This window comes from Convolutriloba macropyga, chromosome 5 (assembly GCF_964194025.1).
Source record: "Convolutriloba macropyga chromosome 5, txConMacr16.3, whole genome shotgun sequence".
NCBI classification, from domain to species: Eukaryota; Metazoa; Xenacoelomorpha; order Acoela; family Convolutidae; genus Convolutriloba; species Convolutriloba macropyga.
This window is the reverse complement of record NC_134472.1, coordinates 6,783,007-6,799,906: the sequence shown is the minus strand read 5'-3', so window position 1 is coordinate 6,799,906 and position 16,900 is coordinate 6,783,007. Positions and strand designations below refer to the sequence as shown.

Genomic DNA, 16,900 nt, shown 5'->3' with positions numbered 1-16,900 from the left:
CACCTCACGCCCCTTCAATTAAGCTAAAGCTAGCCTCACTAAACCCTGTCTAGCTACTGACGAATCCCGCCGGTCGTTTGAGAGGCTAGTCGGTTATGTTCTATGGGTTTTTAAAGCTGGGTTTTGATGGCTTTTGTATGGCCCAGTGAAATTCCATCGATGGATTTTCTATGATCAGAGAAGAAGTGGCAATGAACCATCAATGGAATTTTAATGAAATTTTGATGGGATTCACTTGGAGCCCAAACCAGGATCGTTTTAAATTTCTGAATAATGAAATTTAAGTTTTACTTTGCAAATCAATAGGTGAAAAGTCGATCTCTATGGAGGTGTATTCTCGCCATTCAATCGCAGTGTAGCATCACCGAGAAACTTGAATATCTGATCGGGCAATATGGGTCAGAAACTAGTTGGACATGATCCGGGAAGATTCAAATCAAGGTTCAACTATAATACAACTCGATACTAGTTTGCTGAGCTTTTCTCTCAATGAGAGGAATGGCCTCCTCTTTTTTTAAATGACCTGAAGTTGAGCGGCTACCCTTTTAGGGCACGGTCTTTTTTAATTGGGATTTTTTTCAGATTGAACATGTCAGTGTCGCCGAGAGGATTGACGAACAGAATCAAGCGTGGATCCAGACCCCAATTGATTGAAGAGGAACTTGACATATGTCGGAATGTTGGATTCGATTCACGATACGTGTTCGAAGTTTCCTGGGAGGTTGTCAATAAAGGTCAGTGTTTGAAAGCAACTGTTTCATTTTAAATTGTTTGATGTATATCCTTATAGGTTAGAAAAATTGTTTTGATATATACTTTTTTGTTATGTTTTGCTATGTATACTTTTTTTATTAGATTGATTCTGTATTTAAAATAATTAGATTTTTAGGCTGATTTTATATTTATATATTTAATCGGCCTGCCGTTGTCTTCCGCGTATTGGTTGGTGGCAGAAGTTTTGGGATGAGTAGTTTAGGATGAGTAATGACTTCCTTAAGTTTAGTTTTAATTGGACCATGACTTTGGTACTTTGTTTCTGTTAGCGGTACGTTTTGAATTGTTTTAGTTGGCGGCATCTACACAGTGCTGAAGACAAAAACAGGTCACATGGTTGAGCAGTTAGGAGACAGATATCTCCTGATTGGGCCCTACAATCCTGCCCAGGTACAGTTAGAAGTGGAGGTCGAAGAGGAGCCAGATATTCCAGAGCTAGCCAGTACTATACGGTCAATGAGGGAGAGAGGAGTCAAGGTAACAAGCTTCATTATTGCAATCTTATAGCCAATCTACATAAACTTTTTTTTATAGCTGCGAAGCTGTGCGTAGCTATCTTGCGATGATCTCGGTTTTTGTTTTGTCGTCTGACGCTCCTTTTCGTTTTACAGTTTTTCAGGCCGCAAACTTCAAAAGAGATATAGAATTGTAAGTTTTTTCATCATAACTGATTTACCTCACTCTAAAGGACTTCTTAACTTCAGTAAGGTGACTTGAGATCACTCTAACCCCTGTAAAGCAATTATTGTAGATCTGTCTGGGTCTTTTTGCTACTCGAAGTGGAGCTTTGGTTTTCTTGAGGTGTTTTGTACCAGAAGTACTATTTGTTTATTTCACCTTTTGACCTAAAACCAAAACTGAACAAAAGTGCCGTGTGAACTAAATTTTTACTTTCGCAATGTCTCTTCTGGATGGCAGAGTTAATGATAGAGATTTGAACTTTTTGAGGCTTTTATTTTCCTGGCATTTATGAGCCATTTATTTCGTGGCATTTATTTATAGGTTTTGTCCATGTTAATAATTTTGGGTTTTTTCAACTACTCTAGTTATGTTTTTGATAAACAAGTTTTCAAGATTTTGCAGTGCGTTTTCCGTCAAAATTTTGTCTTAATATTTGATTATTTTCTGCTTTTCTCAGGTTTACTGAATAACCTAAATGGTTTTCTCTTTGTTTGCTTCAGTGCTGAATGTTTTCACGGTACACGAATATTTTAGTTGACTCTGGTGAAGCAAGAATTAGTTATTTTCAGACTAAAGATATTCGTTTTCGCTTTAGTAGTTGTTGTCTATGGAAAGTTGTTGCTGGACCGTTTCTGCGCTTTTTTTTCTTAAACAGTCTTTCGATTTTTTTCTCGAGACTTTTTCATGCTTGGCTTTTTTATTGTTACAGATAGTTAGATATGAAATTGCATGGCCAGGATAGTTATTGATTGCTTTAATCTATAGGACACAGGATTTAGCGGTTTGGAAACCCTTCCTGGACGCGATTTTTTGCACCTATTAAAATTTATATATGCTAAAGACCCTATGAATTAAATTACCCTGCCTTGCGTTTTGTCCGACGTTAGTTGCTTAATAGCGGCACAGCGATAGCTGGGGCTATTATTGGCCTTCGCTTGTTTTTACAATTCAAAGAATTTGAATTGTATTGGGGCGCTGTCTTTTTTGTAAGATCTGTTCACACATTTTCATGATTTTTGAAGTCAAATTGGAGTAGTGATTTTGGTCACGCCGAAACAGGAAATGAAGCGAAAAAGCGAGTGGTTTTGCGGCGTGAATTTTTTTCGCTCTAATTTTAAAGTAGAGTGAAAACGGTGTTTGAACAAAAATTCGGTTTCTCGGTAGTGGTTTTTTGTTCACATGCGGCAATTTCACTCTGATTTTTACTGTTTTTTCGATTTTTTCGATCGGATTTTTTTTCTAAATGGTTTTCCCAATTCATTCACAGCTCATTCTAGGCCTAGTTTTTTAATTGCTCTTGAACGCAGTTCATAGCAATTATTGTAAACGTGTGTGTCTTTTTTTTATGCAAAATTTTTGCTTGACGGTTTTGACTTTTCGATTGACTATTACGCCCTTGACTTTTTGCATTTCGCGTGCTCTAAAATTCGCTCTCAATCACAATTTCAAGCAGCTGAACTCAATTGGCGGCAATTTAATACTAAAAGTCAAATAAAAAGTGCGCCGAAACTGGTGTCATTTTTTTACTAATCTTAATAGTGGTATATGTTAACCTCTAATATGGTTATTTGAAGCCCACTATAGAACTTCTTAGTCCCATTTAGGCTACCCCTCCCCCCCGACTGAAGCAGGCTGCAATTGATTAGAGCTCCCACTAGTCGTTCAAGAGCAATTCTTCCGACGTTTAGTCGGTTATGTTTGTTTGAATTAAATTTTCATTTCTCGCTAGTGGTTTTTTTGTTCACATGCGGAATTTTGACATTGATTTTCTGTTTATTTCTTATTTTTTTGTTCTGATTTTTTTAAAATGGTTTTCTCAATTCACTCATAGTCCATTCTATGTCTACTTTTTCTGTTTAGTCAATGAAAATTCTTTGAATTGTACGTCAGGACTTGTCCTGCTATGTTTTTTTTATTTCGTCGTGGCGATTTTTGTTACGACATTATGACGTCACAACCGCTTCAAATCTGCTTTTTGTTCATTCGTTCATGCAATTTCAAATGAACTGCTTGCGTGACGTCATTTGTTCATTCGCGTGATTAAATTTCTGGTCACATTTGGCTTACCTCACTCTCAAAAATGACTTCCTCACTTTGAAATTGACTTTTATTTACTTCAATTCAAAGGTCAAATGGATGTGTGTCACTCTAAATTAAGGTTATTTGAGAGCAGCTAATAGAGGCAGCAAAAACGTATACAGATGGCAGCAAAAACGTATACAGATTTTTAACCAAAATGTAACATATCAGCCTTCAATGAAAAGACAAATTTTTTTGGTCTGTCTTTTTTTCTGTTTTTTGGGACTGGCAGATCTACTAAGCTATTGCTGTTATTTTCTGGCAATCTGTCAGCTATGTTTTATTTTAAAATCTTTTTCCTGGAATTAGAAAAAGAAAGATCTGTTCAAGATCTAATTAAAAGCATTGCAAATAAAGTAATACATGTTATATCTCTGAAAAGACATCGATTGGTCAAATTTCGTCCAAGATCTTTTATGGCTCCGAACTATATCCTCACGTAAGGACGGATCAATGACGGATCTTTAGTTCTCATAACAAAAATTTCTCTTTGGATTTTTTGTAATCATCTGAATTTTGGAATTTTTATTTTTATTGCGGGAAGATGAACTGCGCAGATTATCACGACTGCAAGTTCCTTAATAAAGTCTTGTTCATTTTTGGTTTCTACTATGATGGAAAGATTATTGATTTTGTTTGTTAAAATTTGATATAAAAGAAGTGTTCGGATACTATGAACTGCAATTTATGGGAGCAAAATGATTTGGATTGTTTACAGCGCAGAGCTATTTGTATTAGAAGTTATGCTAGCCTGGCTTCTTCTGCTAAGCCAACTTTCGATTGATTGGTATCTTGCGCCGACAAATAAAAGTGAAATTAGGGGAGAAAAGGTATTGATCGTTGAAGAGATGGTTTCATTTTTATTTCTAGGAACAATTGAGGCTTATAGTTAAAATTCCTCGAGTTGATGTGAAATATCTATGCTATGTGAAGTTAAAGCGCCTGGGTGAAATATTTGCTGCGATTTTCGTTGCATAGATTGATCCTCCTCATTTTATTTCAGGTAGTGTACGGTCGTTGGTTGGTGGAGGGGTACCCTCGTGTGGTGTTATTTGACATCGGCAGTCAGGCGTACAGAGTAGACGAATGGAAGAGTGAGTTCTACAGAGTGTGTCACATCGGAGTCCCCTTCTACGACAGGGAGGCCATGGATGCTCTCATTTTTGGATCACTAGTCGCATGGTTTATTGGAGAGGTACACTAGTCCACCAAAGACTTATCTTTAATCAAATAAGCAAACTTCTTTTTGCAAATTACTCCTCAGTTATAGATCCTCTCGGATAACGCTTTTCTTCAAAGATGCAAGATCTGCACAGTTATTTTGCAGTGGTGACGAGAATCTTGCTCGATAAATGTTGAAAAAGTTCTCACAGTATAACAGTAATGAAAGCGTTTAAACTGTTAGGAGTTACTAAATAAGTACGCTGGCTCTCAGAATCACCTCAGAAAAGTTTGTTCATCATTTTTTGCAATGTTTTTTCTGTTTGTTTGATCGGAAGCAGTCTTTTCGAAATTTCTCATCTAACGGAATGTAACTTTTCTTCAATTTTTTTTACAGTATTCAGTTTCTCTCGAACTAAGCAATTATTTTAAACGTGATGCTCTTTTTATCCAAAATTTTGATTGACAGTTTTGACTTTTCGAGTGACTTTTACATCCTTGACTTTTTAAATTTTTCGTTATCTAAATTTTTCTCCTTCATAAATGTCAGCCGCTGAACTCAGTTGATGGTAATTCACTATTGACAGTCAAGTGAAAGGTGCGCCGAAACTGGTGTAACTTTTTTCAGTTTAATTTTTATTAGTGGTTATAGTGGTTTATCTTAACCTCTGGTGACGTCATTTGAAGCCCGCTTCGCGAATTTAGTTACTTCCCTAGAGAAGGCGGTAATAGATTTGAGCTCCCACATGTTTTATTTCTGTGATCCAAATTGCTCTCATTTCGAATTTCAAGAAAATCATTTGCGCTTGTTGAGGTTGTTTACTAATTAAAGTTCTTATTATGCCTTGCTTGCAATTATTTTTTTGCACCGTTTTTAAAGTAGTTTGTTTGCTTATTTTTATTGCCGCAATTGGTCATTTGCTTTAGAACGAAGTTAGTTATAATTATAGTAGTGTCTTTTTATGGAAAATGTGCTCGACCATTCTGACCTTGCGAGTGACTTCAATTGCTATGGCTTTCTTGATTTAAAAAAAAAAATTTGGGTAGTCTAAGTTGCTTTCATTCACAGTTTTAAGCTCCTGAACTGAAATCGCGGCAGTTTAATGCCAAATGGTCCTATCGATTGTCTGATAAACAGCATTTGAAGCACGCTTTTCTAAGCTTTTTTTTTGCTTCTGCCCCTCATCCGCAGGCTAAAGTAGGCAATGCACTTCAGCCCCCGTAAGGCGCACCAGAGCAATTCACCCGACATGCGGCCTTGTTTTATATCCTTAAAGCGTAAAAAGCAATTTTGTTCAGTCTCTCCTATCTTTAATCAACTGTGATCATGTGCTATTTAGTTTGCTCTTTTTAGTAGAGATCAGTTAATCGAAATCAACGGTTCAAACGGAATCAACGGTTCAAGTACAAAATTTCATAATCACTGTTTTCTCATTTGGTTAGTTGGCACCCTCATCTTCTCAGCCGGCTATTAAAGAATTTTATGAATTTGAATTGTATCGAGGCGCTGTTTTTTTAAGATCAGTTCAAACGTTTTGATGATTTTTAAAGTCAAATTGAAGTATTGAGTTCGGTCATGACGAAATGGGAAATGGAGCGCAAAAGCAAGTATTTTTGTGGCATACAATTTTTGATTTATGCAAATGAAAATTAGAGTTAGAAAACGGTGTTTGAACAAAAATTCGCGTTCTCGCAAGTGGATTTTTGTTCATTTGCAGGATTTTGACCTTGATTTTCAACTTTTTAATGCAATTTTTTATGTGATTTTGCTCTAATTGGTTTTCCCCAATTCATTAATCACCTATTGTAGTTCTAGTTTTTTGTTCAGTCAATAAAAACTCTTTGATATGTGTCAGGACTTGTCCTGCTATGTCTTTTTACTTCATCGAATGAAAATTTGGGATCCGTTTGTGCCCTCCCCACTGCGTTATGCTCCCCTTGAAACATTTCACGTGCCATTACATAGTAAATCACTATCTAAAAATTTGGCACGTGTGTCTGGGGGTGCAAATAATAGGCATCCATTAAGCTGAGGGGCACAAACAGAAAGATCCAATTTTTGTTTTGCTTTCCCTTAGTTCGCAGCTTGTTAACATTTTCCGTTAAATCTTTGACCTCTCTAGGCTAGTTTTTTTCTCCGCTCATTCTGCTCAAAGTGCTTTTAAATAGCAGGTGATCTTTGGTGCTTAATGTTTTGTGTGCTTTGTCTTATATAACTCGGGTTTTCACTCCTCGCCAGAAAATTTTAATTGAACGAGCGTTTCTGATGGTTGTGATAGCTGGTTGGATTTAATTTTTGCTCCTCTCTAGTTCTACTTTTTTACTGTCAAATTTTGAAAATCTATCGTTTCTATGTTGAATTGCGCCTTTTATTTTTTCGTTTGTGTCTGTTGTACTGTTTATACTACTACAAGCTCTTTTTGTTATTCGGCAATCTGCCGGATATTTTAATGTTTTCAATCTCAACTGAGATTTGGGAGCAGTTCCTCAGTTTTTGGGATTTTGTTGACATTCTATTTTTATAAAAAAGATTTGCTAAATTTACGTTAATAAAACACATGTTATTACAATAGATTGTGAGTAGCTTATTACTGTTCGAAGAAACTGATAGTCTTTTTTGCTTAGATCTTTTTATTTCGTAGATTTGCAAATGTGTTCTTATTTCGCCCCTTGTTTTTGATTTCTAGTGTGCCCATAAAATTTTCGCTACTTCTCGTCACGGTTGCTGTATGATTATCGGAGGAAAAAACCGTAGTCCAATCGACTAAACGGTGGTTAAAGGTCTGCAACTGTTGTAATTGCCAGCAGTGTTGATTAGAGACGTTACAACACGGTTGTTATCGTCCTCCACCTCCCCGGTAAGTTAACTGAATGGCGGTAGCAATCGTGTGGTAATGTTCATTTACATGTGTTTCAGTTCAAATCCCAGTGTAGATATCATGCGGAGAGCGCTGCCTCGGACAGCGGTGGTACAATGGTAGGGCAAGACAGACTAATAGTGGCACAGTTCCATGAGTGGCTAACTGGCACAGCTGTGGTTCTCTGCAGGACCAGACCCATCGACTGTGCAACCATCTTCACAACTCACGCCACTCTACTAGGTCGATACTTGTGTGCTGGCAAGTGTGACTTCTACAACAATCTAGCAAGGGTGAGTGACATAAGAGACGCAATTTGAAAATAGACGTATTATGGTTCGGTCCCCAAGATTAATATAAAAGTACCTTCCCGTCTCACCTATTACCTTAAAAAATATGGGTGCCAAACGACACTGTTATGGATCGATCGAGCATTTCAAATAACATTGGTAAGATTTTATTTTTCGCCTGATTGACTGCTATGATTCTTTTTTAGTAAATCAAATTATAGAAACACTAATGGTTCAAAATGTGGTAAATTTGTTGAGTTTTGGAGCATTTACACAAATACATGTGTGTTTAGTTCGACGTGGACCGTGAGGCGGGTGACAGACAGATATACCATAGGTATTGCATAGAGAGAGCAGCCGCCCACTCGGCACACGTATTTACAACTGTCAGTGACGTCACAGGATTGGAGGCACAACATCTGCTCAAACGGAGCCCAGGTAAGGATTGGGCATGCAATAAACTGTTGATGTGTGGCCTTCATTTTGTAAATTATCTATCGCGGCTGTTTTTTGGCAATCTGTGGGATGTACTTTACCTAATTTTTGCAAGAAGCTTAGGCTGTGAAAGATTTTGAAATGATGATGGCTATTCCACCATGGGAGTGAAGTGCGTTTTTGTTAACGGATGGGCCGCTTTGTCAAATTTTGCTTATAATTTGACCGAGAAGTCGCTAAGTTTGATCATGACTGCTTATCATCTGAATGCATATGATCGGTAACTTTTGCGTCCGATCATTAGCGATGAAGAGTTTGATTATTGCCGAGTCAAAACCTGGCCATTCAGAGACTGTTCGAGGCGTAACGAGAAATGCCCTAAAATTTTTGCATGAAAAGTTTACGAACTGCACCAGAGAAGAAATAATGGCGGTGAATTTTCTCTGCGTCAGAAAGGCCACTCATTCTTCTAATTTTCATTCCATTATTCTAATGAAAGCGGCGATTAATTGCTCTCGAAGGAAGTTTGAAGCAATTATTGTAAATGTGCGTGTCCTTTTCATGCAAATTTTTTGCTTGAACATTTTTAGGTAAATTTTTGCTGTTCCAAAAAAAAGCGAATACCATTGAAATCAAATTGGAAATTACAAGCATGTAACAGTTTCAGAAATTTTGTAGCTGTTGCGGACTTTCCCCTGACTCTTGGTGGAATCTTTGTAGGAAAAGGTTGCAAACGACACAATAAATACTAGTTGCATAATAAGAATGCTTAGCGGAAAAGAAATAAAGGCGGCGAATTTTCCAATTTCTGCATCGGAATGGTCACTCATTCTTCCAATTTTCATTCCATTCTTTAAATGGAAGAGGTTAATAATTGCTCTTGAACGGAATTTGAAGCGATCATTGTAAATGTGAGTGTTTTGAGGTAAATCTTTTGCTTCATAATTTGTGATATTATTGGAATCAAATGGGAAATCACAAGCATGTAACAATTTCAAGAAATTTTGTAGCTGTTTCGGACTTTGCCTCTAGTCTTGGTGGAATCTTTGTAGGAAAAGGTTGCGAAGGACATAAAAATACTAGTTGCGTAATAAAAATGCTTAGCGGAAAAGAATGAAGGCGGCGAGTTTTCCAATCTCTGAATCAGAAAGGCCACTCATTCTTCCAATTTTCATTCCATTTTTAATGAAAGCGATGATTAATTGCTTTCAAACGAAGTTTGAAGCAATAGTTCTAAATGTGCGTGTCTTTTTCATGCAAAATTTTTGCTTGGCCTTTTTGAAAAATTTTTGGCGTTCGCAAAAATCAGCAAATACTATTGAAATCAAATAGGAAATTACAAGCATGTGACTATTTCAGAGATTTTGTAACAATTGCCGAATTTCCCTTGAGTCTTGTTGGAGAGATCTATTGTCGGGGACTACCGCCATGAGCATTGCAAGGGCTATTTTTAGGTGCTCTCCTTTTTTTGCAATCCAAACGATTGTGCTGTTTTTATAAGATGCGTTCACAATTTTTCCGACTTTTTGAATTCAATGAGAAGTCAAATTAGGGTGGTGATTTTAGTACCGCTGGAGTAGTACAGACGGCAAATTTTAGAGTCGATTTGAAGCATGAGTTTTTCAGACTACCTTTGAAGTTAGTGAAAAATTCGTGTTTGAACAATTTAACTGCTCTTGAACGAAGTTCATAGCAATTATTGTAAACGTGTCTTTTTTTTCAAAATTTTTGCTTGACGGTTTTGATTTTTGGAGTGACTTTTACGCCCTTGACTGTTTGAGTTTCGAGTGATCTAAAATTCTCTCCCAGCACAATTTCAAGCAGCTGAACTCAATTGGCGGCAATTTAATACTAAAAATCAAATTAAAAGTGCGCAGAAACTGGTGGCAAATTCACTTAAAATTTTGATAGTGGTATATGTTAACCTCTAATGTGGTTATTTGAAGCCCACTGTTGAGCTGCTTAGTCCCAGTTAGGCTCTCCCCGACTGAAGCAGGCTGCAATTGATTAGAGCTCCCACTAGTTGTTCGAGAGCAATTCTTCCGACGTTTAGTTGGTTATGTTCTGTTTTTCAAAGTGCTTTTTAAAGACTTCCGTTTTCAGCGTATTTTCTCTTGAGTGCTTTAAATTGTTAAATATTCTAACTGCGCTTATTTTGAATTGTTTTAATGGGCAGCTATTGCTTTGACACTATTTGTTATCAAAAATTTATTAAGAGAAAATGAAATATTTTCCTTTTATGCCCGTTTTTGTGTTACCGACATCTCAACTTTTAGTCTCATTTTTGGAAGTTCTCATTGGTTACTAATTTACCTCAAATGAATATAGTCAACGGTGCAAGGGTTTTTTTTCACTTTGACACCAATTTGTTATAATATCGAGTTTTCCACATTTCTGTTGTTCGTATGGTTTTATTGGGTTCTAATTAGACACTAGTGAATATAATTAATGGTCTGAGTTCATAGGCAGTGGTTTTTTGTCTTTAAAAGAATTTGTTTTTGAAAAAATTTAAGCGACTTAACTCTATTTTTCGTTCATTTCGATATGTCACTTAAAGATATCAATAACAGGCCTCTTCCGTTGCCGATGAAGCATAGTCGAATAGAATAAAACGTTTCTGTTCAAAGTTAAAGGGTTCTCTGTCTTTGACGCTTTGTGCGAAAATTTTTCGAATTCTTAGTTTTCCCGATTTTCATTTTGTATTATCACTTAGTCTGACTAATGGCAGGTTTCATTGGTTGCTAATGGGTTTCAAGTAATTCTGATTAATTCCTCGACTGAATAGCTAGTGCTTTTTGTAACTTTGAGAACAATTTTTTGTCGAAGAAATAGTGCTTTTTGAGTTTTGCCAATTTTTTCGTTTTTTTTAATTGTTCTCAAACTAAGTTTGGAGCAATTATTTTAGTCCCGTGTTACGCATTTTTTTGCTTGACCGATTTCTCATCTGACCTTTCTGACTTTTTGTCTTCAAAAACGAGATAAACAGGTAGCGCGTGGAGGGCATTAAGTGGTCGAGCAGCTCTCCTAGAGCCTTACGCCTTACTAGTCTCTTTAGTATACGGCACCCCCCCCCCCCCCCCGAGATCCCCACTGCGCCTAAATCCCCGCCAAATCATGTCATAATGCAATCAACCATAAGCCCCAGCTGGCTATACCGAAACCAACCGCTTGCCAGTCGTAAAACTTTTAATAAATGGTGTCAGGTCAAAGATAAACGTTTTCCTGACTTTGACACGGTTTTCCAAAATAAAAGCGCATTTTGGGTTTTAGCCGTTTCGTAGTTCATTCTGATCTTAATAGCTGCCGTCAGCCTCTCAACGGCTATCTTATCATCCAGTGTCTTTGATGAGACTTCATTTGTTGCTAATGAGGCATGTGTGAATCTACAGAGCATTAAAAAATGTGCTGCTGAGACGAAATGTGCTGCTGAGGAAAAATTGTTCTGTCTTTTTTGTCTTTTTTATTTTGAAAGGTTCTTGTTAAATATATAATGTTACCTTCGCTTTATCATTTTTACTCTTCAGAAAAAAAAGTTTCAGGATTTTTTAAGTTGCATGAAAAGCTATGGTTAATGATTTTGTGTATGTCTATAATTTTGATATATCAAATAAAATAATATGATTTACAGAAATATTGATTATATTTACTGCTCCGTTTTCTGAAAAAATTTTTTAGGTTTTTTTTGAAGTTCGATTTCTTTCGATTCGATTCATTTTTTTGGAGTTTGGCACTGCTGGAAATGTGCTGATGTGCTGTGCATCAGTTAGTTTTTTGGAATGTAATTCAGAATTTGTCCTAATATTTTTAATTGCTCTCAAACGAAGTTTGTAGCAATTATATTAGTCCTGTCGGTCTTTTTTATGCGATTTTTTGTCTGACGCTTTCGACTTTTCTTCCTCAAAAACGGGATAAACAGGTAGCGCCCAGCGGGCATTAAGTGCTCTTAGAGCCTTTCGGCTCAAATTGTTTTGGAGACTTATACTTACGGTCTGAAGGGCGGTTCTTAGAGGTTGAAGACACCCCCACTGTTGAGCCCCCCCCCCACTGTTGACCCCCCCCCCCAGTCTTGCGCCACCTCCCCCCCCCAACTGCCCAACCCACCCTATTATTGCCCCCTCCCTCCCCATCAGCACAGAGTTTAACCCCCTCCTCCCCCCCTTCCCGTGGCTACTGACGAACAACCGATCGTTAAAAACACGAAATTTTATACTAATTTTCGTTTTATGAAATTTTTTGTCATTTTTAAAGTTCTTTCAGACCTAAATGTCAAGGGACCTCCTGTAGAGTTTAATAATAAGTTAATGGAAAAATTTATTTTGCGATTTTTTAAAATAAAACTTGCATTTTTTCAAAGTTTTTGAAAGTTGTTGTCGGTTTTTAGGTTTATCCAGCCTCAAGAGCCACATAACCTCATCTAGGGTTTGATTACAGGTTACTGTTCAGCTTCTAGATGTCATTTAATGTTTTTCAGGATTTTAATATCCGCAATTTAAAAAAAAAATTATTTACAATTTTTACAAGTTTTTTGAATCTTTTTGAATTTTACCATTTTTCCCGGCACCAGGGTCCTAGGGACCTCATCCAAAGTTTGATGACAAGCTTTTGCATAGTTTCTGGAGTTAATGGAATGGTTATCAATATTTTAATGACTCCAGCTTTAGCATTTTTGTAATAAAATTTAGTTTTTTTTGGTAAAATTTTCGGAAAATTATTATCATATTCCAAGTTTATGGATCTTTATGAGCCAGTGAAACTCTTTAAAGCTTCAAATAGGGTTACTGGATAGTCTCTCGAGACAATGAAATGGTTCTGAAGATTTTAATATCTTGAATTTTAGCAAAGTTTTGTTAAAATTTGCAATTGTTTTCAAAATTTTTGAATGTTTCTGTCCTCTTCTGAGTTTAACGATCATTACTGGCCAATGAAGCTTTTCAAGTCTTGCAGATGGTTACTTGACATAAATACAGAGACAAAAAATTTTGAACATTTTTACTGCGAAATCTGGAAGCTTTTCTTTTAAATTTTGTAATATTTTGCAATTTTTTAAAACATCAGTTTTTTATTTGATTTACTAACAAGGCTAGAAAAATAAAAGTTGCAGAGTCGAATCAAGATAAAGCTAGCCTCTCTATACCCTGGCTAGCTACTGACGACGCAAATCGCTGGCTGGTCGTTTGAGAGCAGTTCGCCCGACGCTAGTCGATTATGATATGAAACTTTGCTCTACTTTTCTGTCAGCTTTTGCGTTTCACACAAGTCACGACTTTCAGGGTTGACTTCTCACTTACCTCACTCACTGTTTCAACTGAATAGATTTTAATTTTTTTTCACGCAATGTAATGAATACTGGCATGGATAATAGAGGAAAATCAAAAGAAACAATGAAGACCGGGGACCACGACATTCAATTACAGTTACCAAACATAGTGAATGCAGTCAGGGGAAAAATCAGGAGAAACTGGATGATAGACTGATAAAACCCGGTCATTAAATAATAGTGTAATGTTATCAGATTTCATTAGTGCAATTTGTAGCTGGCGTTAGCATCAATAGCCCTCAATATCAAAGTATAACTTGTCTTACAGTTCAAATCCCAATTGGACTCCAGGGTTCAACGTGGGCTATTTTTAAAGTAGCTGTTCAAAAAAAATTATGTTAAAATCTCCGCCAATGTCTACAGTGTATCCGAAACCTAATCTCAATGATTTTCTCCCATCGTGTTCTAATATTTGTGTCTTTAAAATGTTTTTTTTTCGATATATTGTCAAATAGTTATAAAAATTTGTCAATATCACCGAAAAAGACTATGAGATCCTAAGAATTGTGCGATTTCAATAGGCACATCAAATCTTCAAATCTTTCAGCTGGATTTCATCACAGAGGCTTTGAGCTTTAAAAATGCCGCAACATGCCCTATTCACAGTTTAACTAAAGAAAGTTGCCTATGAATAACACCGTTCCATTGAACAAAAATAGTGCATAAATTTTCGGCGTATTTAAATTTGGTCGAGAAAAATCCTTGCTTTAAGGTGAAGCGTTGAACTCTTTTCTCAGCTAGAATGTATTTTATCATCAATTCATTTACATGTAACGATGAGTGAAGACGCGTCCTTTTTGTGGCGTCTGGTGAAATTTGGAGACTCTTTTAATTAGTTTTTTCAAAATTTTCCAAAGTTCCAAAATTTTTGCTTATGGGTACAAAAATTCCGGTCTCCTAATCTAGTATTCGATCCGAATATCTAGTCCCCGCAGCTAATATAAACTGTTTGTTAAGTCATCACACTTGCTAGCAAATATTTCCCTCTGTACTCAATTTGGATTGATGTGTAAATTGCATGTAATGTATGCGTATGAGTGGTCTATATGTGCATGCTCCTGCCTAGATATCCTGACTCCGAATGGCATGAACGTTGTCCAGTTCTCCGCCCTGCATGAGTTCCAGAACCTTCACGCCCAGTCCAAAAAGAAGATCCACGACTTTGTGCGGGGTCACTTCTATGGGTTAGTGTCCTCCCTATTTCTCAGGAACTAATCAATTGAAAATTGTTTCTGTGAATTCGATATGCAGCATCGGTATCATTTTAGTTATCTGGCATAATAGATTGATGGTGATTGCACAAAGCTTTACCTCTTGCTTTTCACTTTTTTATGTAGCTGCTTTTTAATTGTTCCTGAAAGAAGGTTGAAGCTATCATTGTAAACGTGTGTCTTTTATGCAAAATTTTTTGCTTGGACTGTTTTGTTCTAGAGCATTCTTTCGTTTTCACTTCACGACTGCCTTCTTCAAGCTTGACTTTAACTAATTTTTGCGTGTCCTACTGTTGGTTGCTAAAACAAAAGCGATTGTAAGATAAGTTATCACAAGGAGCTGAAAGCCGAGTGGTTAATGCTTCAGAGTACACTATCGTACCAAAAAGCTACGTACGCATGGTTTCTGCTTTTAAAGCATTATTCGTGCTTCATAAGCATGATTTGCGACAAGGCGTGAAAAAAGGTGTGAAATTTAGAATTTTTAAGAGATATTTCATTCTCACTTTCTCCGCTTAAACAGAAAAGATTGCTAAACCGCTTTGTTCTTATACCGTTTGCCAAATTGTTACGCTAAGAGATGTCGGATTTTCATGGTCTAAAACACAAAAGCAACTCAAATTAAAATCAAGATCCAGTGCACAGTATGCATACAACCGTTACCTGAAAAACAACAGTTTCGAGGCCCAAAAATCGAGCGGAAGACCTCACAAATTGTCAAAATAATCAGAAAAAAAGTTAATTGCCGATGTTTTGAAAGATCCCAAAATCTCACTGGAGCGAATCCGTGTGGCTCATAACGCTTTCTCTTGCTACGATACAATTTCCAGAGGTACAGTTAGACGAATTCTCAAAAAATATGGCGTTTTTTCAAGAAATGCTGCAAAAAAAAGTCAGTTTGAAGAATAAAAGCAAGTGTTTTCCTTCAAAATGGTGTATCAATATGCTCAAGAAGCCGTTCTGTTTCTGGCGGAATGTGGTTTTTACTGATGAAACAAGGGTGCGCATCTCCAGCGACAGAATTGTTTTTCGAAAAACTGGAACAAGATTTCTCGAAAAAAAGTACAGAAAATTTGAGTTCAGACAAACGATCACATATGTTTTGGGGCGCAATACGATCAGATGGACAGAAATTGCTTTTTAAGTGTCCTAACAAGCTAAACGCTGTCGGTTATTTGGAAATTTTGAAAATTTACGAAGAAAAGATGCATTTCCTGGACCTTATTTTTCTGCAAGATAATGCTCCTGTGCATAAATCGAAGATTATCGGCAATTTCTTCCAAGAAAACAGTGGGAGGTACTGGAATGGCCAACATACAGTCCAGATCTGAATCCTATCGAAAATTTATGGGCGATTTTGAAGCAGCGATTACGAAAACAGACAGTTTTTTGGGAAAATTTAGAAGAAAAAGTGTATGAAATTTGGAATGAAATTGACGCAGACGTCGTGAGAAACCTGTATGAAAACTATACAAACCGTCTACTAGACGTTAAAAAAGCTAAAGGTGTAATGACGCGTTATTAGAGAACTAATTTGAACTCAAAATGTTATATTATTTGTTGTTTCTATTGCTTTTTTAAAAATCTTTAGGTGTACGTAGCTTTTTGGTACCATAGTGTATATTTAGATGGAGGTTTGGGGCTCAAACCCCGACTTAGTGGGATTGTTTTGCACCCCTAAAAATTATCTAGGCTGAAGCCCCCTCTGAGTTGAATTGCCCCGCTTGTCGTTCGAGAGCAATTTGTCCGACGTTAGTCGGTTTATGTTTTAAAAGTGATCACTAGTATGTATTATAGTAACAAGCTAAAAAAACTAAGATGTGTAGCCAGGCGTGATCAATTTATCTATCGAGAACTTAATCATAACCATGCACGTAACCTTACACAATGTAAGGTAAATCGATCACCGTCAACGTTTAAGGTAACTCGATGTGTAATGTAAATCAATCATATATAACATGATGGTGCCTTTTTCCGTTTGAATTGTATGACTTTCCTGTTGATTTTTTTCGCTCTTGCCTTTTGAGTTTTGTGTGATATAAATTACTCTATCATTCACCTTTTAAGTAGCTGATTCCATTTACTGCGACAGTT

At 36.6% G+C, this 16,900-nt stretch overlaps 1 protein-coding gene across 1 annotated transcript in view; it reads left to right on the top strand.

Annotated features, from left to right (window-relative positions):
- Nucleotides 1-586: 586 nt before the first annotated feature.
- LOC142339092 (glycogen [starch] synthase-like) overlaps nucleotides 587-16,900 on the top strand; it is a 60,334-nt gene continuing 44,020 nt past the window's right edge. The window contains exons 1-6 of the mRNA XM_075388809.1: nucleotides 587-734; nucleotides 1,067-1,251; nucleotides 4,538-4,729; nucleotides 7,613-7,846; nucleotides 8,137-8,281; nucleotides 14,662-14,779. Coding sequence (XP_075244924.1) covers nucleotides 590-734; nucleotides 1,067-1,251; nucleotides 4,538-4,729; nucleotides 7,613-7,846; nucleotides 8,137-8,281; nucleotides 14,662-14,779 — 1,019 coding nt within the window. The 5' untranslated portion in view covers nucleotides 587-589. The remainder of the gene's footprint in view (nucleotides 735-1,066; nucleotides 1,252-4,537; nucleotides 4,730-7,612; nucleotides 7,847-8,136; nucleotides 8,282-14,661; nucleotides 14,780-16,900) is intronic.